This window comes from Vipera berus, assembly GCF_964194415.1.
Source record: "Vipera berus genome assembly, chromosome: 7".
Classification (NCBI taxonomy): Eukaryota; Metazoa; Chordata; class Lepidosauria; order Squamata; family Viperidae; genus Vipera; species Vipera berus.
In genome coordinates, this window is record NC_138209.1 from 65,975,785 (window position 1) to 65,987,148 (window position 11,364).

Sequence of the window (11,364 nt, forward strand, 5' to 3'; positions counted from 1 at the left end):
CGGTAAGCAAACTGCAAGAAAGTTCAAAATTGCTCAATTGGGATATACTAGGATTCATTTTGTCCTCTAAAAATGCATTGCACATTATTTTATTATTGTTTTCTTTCTGGAAAAACGTTTCTAAGGACACATTTGAAAGAGCAAAAACAAATGGGAAGAATATCTTATCTCCTTTACCTTTCTGATATATTGTGACGTATTCTTTTTCTTGGGCTACTTATTATTGAAAAGTAATGATTTTATTGTGTTTTTATTCTTCTTGTTAGTAATCTGTCAGACAATATTTCTTTGTTCGTTTATTTATATAATTAATATGATGTACTGTCAATTACAAAAGTCCTTTGATAACTTTCTGTTCATATTATAAATAATGTAAATAAATGCATAGTCATTGTCTGGGATAAATTTAACAATCCTTATATTACAATAATGAAAATAGTATGTTTGTTTTGCATTCCAATATGATTCGATTCACCTTTATCCAAGATTTCTGTTGCTAAGTGAAACAGTTATTAAGTGAATTTTGCTTCATTTTATGACCTTTTTTGCCAGTTGTTAAGTTAGTTAGGCATTTGTAAAGTCAATCTGGCTTTCCCATTGACTTACTTTGTCAGTAAGTCGCAAAAAGTGATCATATGATCCCGGGACACTGCACATTTATAAATATGAGTCAGTTGCCAAGCATCTGAAGTTTGATCATGTAACCATGGCCATAAACCACTTTTTTTAATGCTACTGTGACTTTGAACGGTCGCTGAATGAACTGTTGTAAATACAGGACTATTTGATTTACCCCAGATTAGAAGTCATTCAAGGAAAGTTTCAAGGGAAAATATTAACATAATTATGTTGTGAGATTATACAATTATAGAAAATTGGTTAATAAATATCTGTGGTTTATAAGAAGATGAGAAATTGATGTCTTATTTCTGATATAATTTTGAGTTTCATTTTTATTATAGGCCACTCTGACTTCAAGTTGCAAGGTCTAAATTACAATTGTTGCAATCTTATCCTGAGTCGATTTACCTCCTTCTTGAGGAATTAACAACTGATAAGTGATTATAAAGTTGCATGAGGCTAAAATCCCTGCATGAGTACTTAAACTTTAACTGTTTTAGTTTTAGTTTTCAAATTATTATGTGCTGCTGCCTTAACTGAAGGCAATATATGTAGAAAATACCAAATTTTTGCACATCTCAGTGGGCCCTAGGACACATATAACACAAAGCTTACATTTCTATGATGTTATTTATGTTCATCTCTACCTATGAGAAGCTAAGACTAACAAGAGCTATTTTTCTGCTATAGCACCTTACTTGATCAATCAATCGATCAATCAATCAATCAGAATACAGCTGGAAGGGATATAGGAGGTCTTCTAGTCCAATCCCTCAAGCAGGAGACCCTATACCATTTCGGACTGGTGACTGTCCAATCTATTTTTTAAAAAGCTCCAGCAATGAAGCCCCTACAAGTTCTGAAGGCAAGCTGCTCCACTGGTTAATTATTTTCACTATTAGGAAATTTCTCCTTAATTCCAGGTTGCTTCTCTGCTTGATTAGTTTCCATCCATAGTTTCTTGATTTACTTTCTGGTGCTTTGGAAAATAAGTTAACCCCTTCTTCTTGGTGGTGGCCCCTTATGGAACTAATGGAGTTTCTTCCCTCTAGAAATTAAACTGGCTACTTCCTGAATGCTTTTAAAGCCTGAACTTTAAAGGGAGAATTATTGTGATTGTTCCTAACCAGATGTCCTTTTTTTATTATCGGGCTGTTATTATTATAATTAAATGTTGTGTTTTAATATGGGTGCTTTCCTTGGTTTTTAGTATGTTGTAACCCACTGTGAATATTTGCCAATGTACAAATACACAAAGAAATTAATAAGTAAAATACATCTGGTGCTAGCCCCGAATAATGGTAGGGTGGTATTTTTTTTTTTTGGTAATATGAGATATCTTACTATATATGTATATCAGAATTTTTATTCACTGAAAAAACAGGATCTGCTAGTCAATGGAAAACCTTAGCACCGATATAATATGCAACTTAAATGCTTGTAGCTGAAGGATAAAAAGCAATAGAATCATTTCTGCATTGTAGAAATTAATCTTGCTTCATACTTCCTAGATTATCTTTCACTATAATTCTGTTGCTCTTAATGCAATAAAACAATTTTACCATTTTGAGCTCTCTGATCATCAGGGAGTATTAGAAAGATGCAGAAATACTGTTTGTCCTGTGACTTAACCCAATATGACTGATATTTTTAAACTGATAGTCAGTGCAAGATCAGGGGAGCTAGAAGAAATTAGAGGCAATGTAGACAAAGAAAAGAGCCATTTTCCTTTCACTCCTAATTAACAAAACTGCTTTCTTGTGCTGCACTCAGAAACTTTTAATATTGCTATGCCTTGAAGTTTTGTTTTGTTTTTTCACATGAGTCATGTTTACCAAAATTTAGCTTTTCCCCTAAGAGCAGGGTGGAAATTGTGAGAGCCAGCTACTCTTGAAATATTTGTTATCTTTTGCATTCAGGTCCTTCAAACAAGCAAGTCAGCTTTGTTGCAAATGATTACTGGAACTAATTGCTTCATAGGGCAAGTTATCCTTCCACAGGTTTTTCTGGCAGAGGTAAGTGAGAAACACCTAGTATTAAAAAAAAATACAATGAATGGGTGCCAGCAAATTCTGGAAACACTCCCACTACGGCCCGGAAGAGACTGCCCTCCTTATGTCTCAGCCCCACCTATTTTCACCCGCTAAATGTCACATGATCTCTTAAACTGCCCCTGCACAGTTTAGAGAATAAGTTCAGTTCTCCAAAGTCCACAAACTCACACTGGTTACATACTGCCTGTCCTGTGTTTGGCGGTTCTGGAAGCAACAGACACAATGCTGCCAAAATTTAACAAGTGGCTGCCTCTGCTATTTTACTTCTTTTCAACTTGTACTGCAGTAAGTTTAACTGGGCAGGGTATGGATCTGTGTAAAATATGTAGTCACCAAAATATCATAACCACTGAAATGCTATGTTGATTTTTTTTCTTTCTTTCTTTTATTCAGTATTTTGCCACGCGTGAAAACTGCTGTATCTTGGACGAACGATTCGTAAGTCAATATCTGTGTTATTTCTGCAGTCCTTTCTAATCAGGTGGTCATTATAGATTGTTAGCTGTAAACATGAAGTTCTTACTAAAGTGCATGATTCTTTTTAGACTAACAACTGGCAATCCAGTATAGGCGTATTACTCATCTTTTTTTTTTTTATTTCTCCTGTGTTTAGACTTTTATTTATTGCAAATCACTTTATTGTACCACATCAACCCATGTGGATAGAAAAAAAACCCTCTACTATCAAGCTATAAAACATTTCTTGTTAGTTGCTAAGATTTAAAAGAATTCTCTTTTTCTTCAGGGAAACTTTTGTCCTACGACATGCGGCATTGCAGATTTCATAACTAGATATCATTCGGATGTTGAACGAGATCTGCAGATCCTTGAACGATTGTTGGAGGATATTTCTAATTCTTCAGGAGTAACTGACAATTTGATACGCCACATCCAACAAGTGCATGTCTCACAGCCCGCAGCTCAGTCAAGTGAGAATAAAAGGCTACAATAAACAGTTTTGCTATCTCAATTATTTAGTTTGGTATCCTTAATGTTTTATGCATCCCTGTTTTGTTTTTTTTACAGATGTAATTCCAGGTTATGCACAGAAGTCCAGACAAATCATTGATGAGATTATCAGATATGAAAACATCGTTGTGGGCCATGAAAATCTAATACAGTAGGTTTAATTATTTTTTTCAGTGCTGAGAATGCAAAAACATTTTGTGAATATAATTAAAGGGTTTCCATCTATTATTCCAACAGAATTTCTGCTGATGTATAAAAAGCAAAGTTTTCTTCCTTTCTTCATGTTTTCCATGTCATATTAGTTGCCTATTTTAAAATCAGTCATTGGGGAAAGGTAAACTGTTTATATTGTAGTTTATATATATATATATATATATATATATATATATATATATATATATATATATATATATATATATATATATATATATATATATATATATATATATATATATATATATATATATATATACACACACACACACACACACACACACACACACACACACACACATATATATATATATATATATATATATATATATATATATATATATATATATATATATATATATATATATACTACAGTATGTACTTAATTGGAGAGGTAAATATGAATAGAGCCAGACTTCACCAGACAGTTCTTGTTCATCTAAAAGAAGCATAGAGTTTGTTCTGTATTTTAACTAAAGCAGAATTACTTACTTTTAAAATAACCTTTACATTTTACAAACAATAAAGAATAGCAAAAATGCTGAGAGAGTATCGGTTTGTTATCTCACTATATACATGACTTACTTATCTAGCATGCCTTATCCATGTGGCAATCCTTTGGGATAGGGAAAGAACAAACTTGGCATTCTCCAGATATGTTGAATTTTAGCTCCCAATATTCTCCTTTGTTGGCTACAATGGTTGGGACCTCTTAAAGTTATAGTTACCAATTTTTAATAGTTTTCAGGCTCCCCATATCAGCTTAAGAGAGAATTATTTATCCATTTTAGAGCCTTTATAATTTCCTTAGTTTGAATTATATCTTTATATTTCCATTTTTTTCATTATAACTACTGGGCCTTCCTTGTGTAATGTGAGAAGAAAAATAGTATACAAACTGAAAAATATTAGTAGAGGGCCTCACGTAAGCATATATACAGGAGTTGATCTTCACATTGATAGTCCCATTCAGGAATTCTCTGGTTAAACAGTGAATACATAAAGAGGCGAGGATTATTTTAGAATCCCATCTCAATCTGTAAATTCAGTGGATAGATGATATAGTTCAGTGCATACTCATATTTTCCCTTCCATTACTTTCATTCCTCACTGCTTTCTTTCATAGAAGGAAAGGCCATCATATGTGAGTTTCAAGTGCTTCTATGATCAATCTATATTATACTTTTTAAACTCCAGGCAATTGACAGACATACTGATATCAAACAATAACAAGATTCAGTTGCTAAAGCAGAAAACTGTTCAGCTCGAAGCACAATGTCAACAGCCATGTAAAGACACTGTTCAGATACAAGAATTAACTGGAAGAGGTAAGAGTAACAAGCTGTTTGCTAACACTAAATTCTATCCGTTTTTCTCTGAAGAATTGTTTACCAAGCCAAAAGTACATTTTGATCCACATTCATTATAATCTAATCTGCAGTTGATTTTTAAATGCATGTCTTTAACATATTATAAATTAACAGAAATAATTTGTTGATTCATCTTTTTCAGGTTAAATTTATTTTTTGAGAAGATATTAAATTAAGAGCAATTAGACATAGAGGCAAAATCTTAACAAAACAAATTTGAAAGGTGCTTTACTTATTTTTAAAGTGACAGAAATGTTGATTTCAGTGGATATTAACAGATTTCAGCTGTAGATGTTACTGCTATAATTACCTTTTCACCTCAATTCCAAGCATGCTTATTTATAGAACAATTCATTTGGTATTAGTTACATTCTTCATTTAATTTTGGATATTATGATCTGGTGTATTATGTTAAATTAATGGTATTTAAAATTATTGTCAAATAGAAGTAATCCAAAAATAAGCCAGTAAGAAACTGTGTATGCAAAAGCACTTTAACTGTGGCTTCAAATGTTGTGAAAAGCATGTTGGTATAGGGATAATGCAAATATTCTATGCAGAAATCTGGTTTATCATGACTGCATGCATATCATATTATGCCCCACTAAATGTTCCCTCTAAGTCAGGGGTGTCAAACTGCCGGCCCATAGGCCAGAGCATCATGGAGAAACCGCGCCCATCCCATTGCCGGCAATGGGAAAAAGTTCCGATACGTCGCGCAACGTCACGTGACGTCGCGAGCTTGACATGTCTGCTCTAGGTTGTAATAAGTTGTAAATGGGAGAAATATTAATTGTATTTAGCTCATTTAATTTCAAATTAATTACATGTAAATGAAATAAAAGCACTGATTATTGCCTTTGAACTACTCACTTCCTGGTCCTGGAAGCACCAATTTCTTAATTATTAAGTATGACTTCCAACATGTCACTCAAAGGCTGATTAAGGCCAAAAGAAGTTGGCCATTTCCCCCCCAGATGGATTCTCATCAACAGCAGATGAGAAGCTAAAAGAAGATAATTATTTCCATAACCTTAAGGCTAAAGATAGGAAACATACCATTGCCACTGGTCATTGGTTGAGATGGATGGCTATAGAAACTGGATAAATAAGTAAGCAAATAAGTAAGTGAGTAAGTAAGTAAGTAAGTAGGGGAAGAGTGGTAGTTTCACATAACATGCTACATCACAAATACAGTTGCTATTTCCATAACGTAGTAAGGTGCAGAAATAAACCAAGTTATAGCTTCTTCCTTCATTCAGTATGCTAAGGCAAAGATTGGTTCCAATTGTTTTCAGCTAAGCTATCACTTAAAATAAAGGAGGTTTTTATTAATTAACAATGAATATAGTAGATTGCAGTTATTACTAGCCACTTCTCTCTTACATGTTAATTATAGATTGTCAAGACATTGCTAATAAAGGTGCAAGGCAGAGTGGGCTGTACTTCATAAAACCCCTGAAAGCCAAGCAACAGTTCCTGGTGTACTGTGAAATCGACAATCTGGGCAATGGGTGGACAGTTTTACAGAGGGTAAGCATATCACAGAAAAGAAATTACAACAAAGGAACGCTGGGTCCAGTAATATATAATCTCTCTCCTTCTTCTGTTTTATTTACAGAGGCTTGATGGCAGTGAAGACTTTAACAAAAACTGGATTCAGTATAAGGAAGGATTTGGACATCTGTCACCAAATGACAACACAGAATTCTGGTTGGGAAATGAAAAGATTCATTTAATAACTACGCAGACTACAGTTCCATATGCCTTGAGAGTAGAGGTGGAGGATTGGGATAACCAAAAAAGGTATAGATTTCTTTATCAGCCCAAGGTTCATAGCTAATGATTTTAATTATGTTTACAATTTTTAACTCTAATCTTTAATTTATTGTAATTTTTAATTTTAATTTATTGTACAGAGACCTTTAATTTTGTTGTTGTTAGCCGCCCTGAGTCCTTCGGGAGATAGGGCGGGACATAAGTCCCATAAATAAATAAATAAATAAATAAATAAATAAATAAATAAATAAATAAATAAATAAATAAATAAATAAATAAATAAATAAATAAATAAATAAATAAATAATAAATAATGTGACAGTGATCAGCAAAAATGGCTATTTTAGCTAGCTGCCCTTTACAAGTAGTGGTACGATAAGATGACTGCAACTTGTAATGCTTCTACAAGCTAAACATATTTAAAATCCATTCAAATTAGTGGAGCTTAAATTGCTTTTAGCCTTATAATATTACCTAGGGCAGGGGTCTCCAACCCCTGGTCCGTGGGCCAGTACCGGGCCACGGCATGCCAGCAACCAGTCCACACAAATAAGAAAGCCCCATCCGCAGGCTGCAGGCAGCACACAAAACCACATCCCTCCAGTCCACAAAAAAACCCTCTTTCCACGTAACCGGTCCCTGGTGCCCAAAAGGTTGGGGACCTCTGACCTAGGGTTAGTTTGCTCCATTAGTTTCAAATAAATAGTTGTTTGTTTCCGCAGTGTCTGCAGCAAGAATGATCATATATTTCCCCCCATTATTTGCTTGTCTATGTATATCCTGTGTATTTGTATAACTCCTGAAATTAAGTGTTTTAATAATCTTTCAGGAATGAGTGCAAACCCTTGAAATATTTGCATCATGTCGCGCAACTGAATGGCCAAGAAATAGAAGGCCACACAAAGTTAATAGTGATTTTCTTTTCTTCCCCCTCCCCCCTCACAGCTATGCAGATTATGCCCATTTCAAGTTGGGAAATGAAGATGACAAATACCGTTTGTTCTATGCCTTCTTTGTTGGGGGCGAAGCTGGGGATGCCTTTGATGGGTTTGATTTTGGACGTGATCCGAGTGACAAATTTTTTACTTCTCACAATGGCATTCAGTTTAGCACGCATGACAATGATAATGATAAATATGAAGGCAACTGCGCTGAACAAGATGGATCTGGGTGGTGGATGAACAAATGCCATGCTGCGCATCTGAATGGCAAATATTATCAAGGTAATGTTTGGAAGTTCCCCACATACACAATGCAATCTCTGAGTGAAACATTTCCCATACACCTGCTTTCTGTCTTTCCCAGTAGTTTTTACTGAGGTGGCACAGATAACACTAACGTGTAGCCTTTCTTCATACCACTTTTGTCTTTTTTTCACAAAGTATCATTAAGGAGGAAAAGTGGAGGTTAGCTGAACAACGTCTTTTGATATCTTCCATTGTCAAGTATTTTAAGTAGGTTTTAGTTCAAGTCCTCCATCCTCTTTTGAAAAAAGAGAGCTAAATGTCTGCAACATAAATTTCTTGCTTATTAGACCTAAATTAAACATACCTACTAAAAGATCAATCTGATTTAATCCCACAGAACTTCTAAATAAGCATAAAAACATAAGGAGCAAACTGAATATGTCTTTGCTGGTTTGGACCCTGGCTGTCAGGGACAGTCACATTGCCATCAAGGTTAATAGCCATTGATCCTTGTGACTTTCATGAACTGTTGCAATCATTTTTTTTTTTTGAAACCAGCCAAACTGGTAGCCAGCACATCTCATGATAGGAAATTCCAAATTTGGATTATAATTCATGCAGAAATGTTAAAAGAAACACTATGTCTATAGCAGTTTGATACCTTTCATGTTGTACTTGATACTAGAGTAAATGAAATTACATAATGCTCATTTAGCATGGTCTTTAAAATTACTACTTATCTATGTATCTCAAAGCTATGTAAAAGTATTTCTTGGATCAATTACATTTTACATTTTTTTTCACATTGTAGGAGGTGTTTATAGCGAGAAAGATTCTGGTCCACATAGCTATGACAATGGCATTATCTGGGCAACCTGGCGTAATCAATGGTATTCCTTGAAGAAAACAGTTATGAAAGTCATTCCTTTCAGCAGACTTGCAATTGTAACAGGGCAGCAAAGTGGAGGAGCAAAAGATATTGACCTCACAAACCGTGGAGACATTTAGAAAGATAAAAACAACTGCCTATGGAAAGGCAACAATGAACATAAACACTTTTTGTTCTTATATCCTATGTAAAAATGTCAGAGCTATTGAACTTTGAGCATATTGTTTACAATAAAACTGCAGGTTCATGACAAAAGGCATTTTTTAAAAGAAAAAAGATCATCTTAAATTTTCTGATAAAAATATATATGACATTATTCATGTACGTTCTGGCGGTGTCTACTACTTTAATTGGCTTTAAAAGCAGATGCTATAATTACTGAGATTGGTTTAAAACTTAGTCATATTTTGAGGACATCAATTTAAATCAATTGCCTTTATGTATGCTATCATTGTTTGGTTCCCACAATGAGCAAAGCCACAGCATATTTAGTCATGTCCAACAGCAATTGGCTGGATGTATGTTGGCTGGATTTATAGGTTATAAATCATGATTAATAAACTAGAACAGTTAAGTGCACAAGAGCCAAAGCCAAATAAATTACTTTATGACTTAGACGAAAATTTGCACCTAGCCATTTAAACCTATAATACCTTTGTCTTGTCCCAGTCAAATCATGAGGAAAATGAGTTCTGCTGATAATCTGGCTTCAATAAGTGTAAATTCTTATAAACCCAAAGAGATTTAAATTAGGAATGTGGTTACTGTTTGCTGAGGATGTCAGATACATGAATAAAAATCTTCATGGAATCCTATTTGCAGATATTAAAAACCCAATATTCTTCTCAGGAGAAAAAAAATGTGTTTGTTTTCATTTTTATTGCAAGTTAGAGATGCTTTTAAAAACATAAGATGGAAATGAAGCAAACTTAGTTCAGCCAGTAATTTTCTCTGTCACTGGAATAAAAGACATTCATTATCTATTTTTTGCACACACTGCATAAACATATGTGTGTATAGTTGGGTAGACTGTACATCAGGTTTTGGAAAACTGAATAGCTGATTGGTGTAGTAGTCGACAGGTCAAAACTCTGAATCCTGATGTTTTCTGCATTGTCTCACAGTATTTACAAGTTGTCAAAACCCATTCCTATTTTATTTCATTTCCCTTCTATTTCATTCCACCTCTCCTGGGTTTTGCCATGCTTCCAAGGGGGAGGGGGGATGTGCCTGCAGGGCATTGCTTTCACTTCCTCCCCTTACTACAATGTAATCCCTTACTTTGTTTATTGGGTCTGTAGCCTGTTTCTTGCATTATCTCTCTCTCTGAACTCTATCTTTTAAACCGTCAATTAAGAACAAAGGAGGAGATAGAACAAAGGAAGAGATAGGAATCTAACCTCAATGCCTGGATTTTATCTGCGCTCCAAGAGAAGGTGTGAAGAGCCACTGACACTCACATTAGCTAGAGATGGACCGATATTATCTCCTCAGTTCCCACAACAGACTTAACACTTGGGGATTGGCTATTCCACATGGGCGGGGGTCAATCTATGGGGTGGGATCCTGCTTGGGAGACACTATAATCTACTGTGGTGCGCAGGAAATCACAGATCTTGTCTATTATGCCCGCTATCTCCTATTCTTAATAAAAGTTCCTGCTTGGAAGAAATTGTTTCCAAGAGTTCTGGTTTCTTAAGATGTGGGCTTGAAGTAGGTCCTGACAGAAGTATGATATTGAGATTTCCATGTGTGAGTAAATCTCCTACACAATGCAGAACTGTACTGTATATCCACTATCATTTCTAGTTATTTTTGCAATATGTCTTATATGAATCAATTTAATGTGTGGCTAATGGCTTCTCGGCTGCCATAAAAAACATAGCAACATTAATTTTGCTTATTCTATTAAAGATGGACAACTCAATGTAAAATGCAAATTTATGTGTGAATAAAAATTCCAAATATGTTAATCTGATCAAATTTAACTGGTTTTCTTACCATACTAAAAATATCCATGTGGCTATAAATATCACATGCATTCAGACTGAAAACCAGATTAGTTTTTCCTTTTTAATTTTTTAAAAATACTTGCTATGTATTGGAACTTTGCTATGTGACCCATATTTTTTAAAAATGACTAGTAAAACAGTTACACATTTTACAGTGGCTTCTAGCCTGACAATCCTCTACTGCTTTTCATGCTGGTGAGTTTTGTGCAAAACCAATTGGAACCCACTGAAGTGGTAGGATTCGGCCAGTTCGCACCAGTTCAGCAGAAC

General features: G+C 34.5%; 1 protein-coding gene across 1 annotated transcript; it reads left to right on the forward strand.

The window, feature by feature from the left end:
• Positions 1 to 2,897: 2,897 nt before the first annotated feature.
• On the forward strand, positions 2,898 to 9,305 carry FGG (fibrinogen gamma chain; the record flags this gene model as incomplete). Its single annotated transcript, XM_081333037.1, has 9 exons — positions 2,898 to 2,960; positions 3,069 to 3,113; positions 3,421 to 3,604; positions 3,702 to 3,795; positions 5,055 to 5,185; positions 6,627 to 6,760; positions 6,849 to 7,033; positions 7,952 to 8,229; positions 9,005 to 9,305. The coding sequence occupies 9 exons, from the start codon at positions 2,898 to 2,900 to the stop codon at positions 9,199 to 9,201; spliced, it is 1,311 nt and encodes a 436-aa protein (XP_081189163.1). The 3' UTR covers positions 9,202 to 9,305.
• Between the last annotated feature and the right edge of the window lie 2,059 nt (positions 9,306 to 11,364).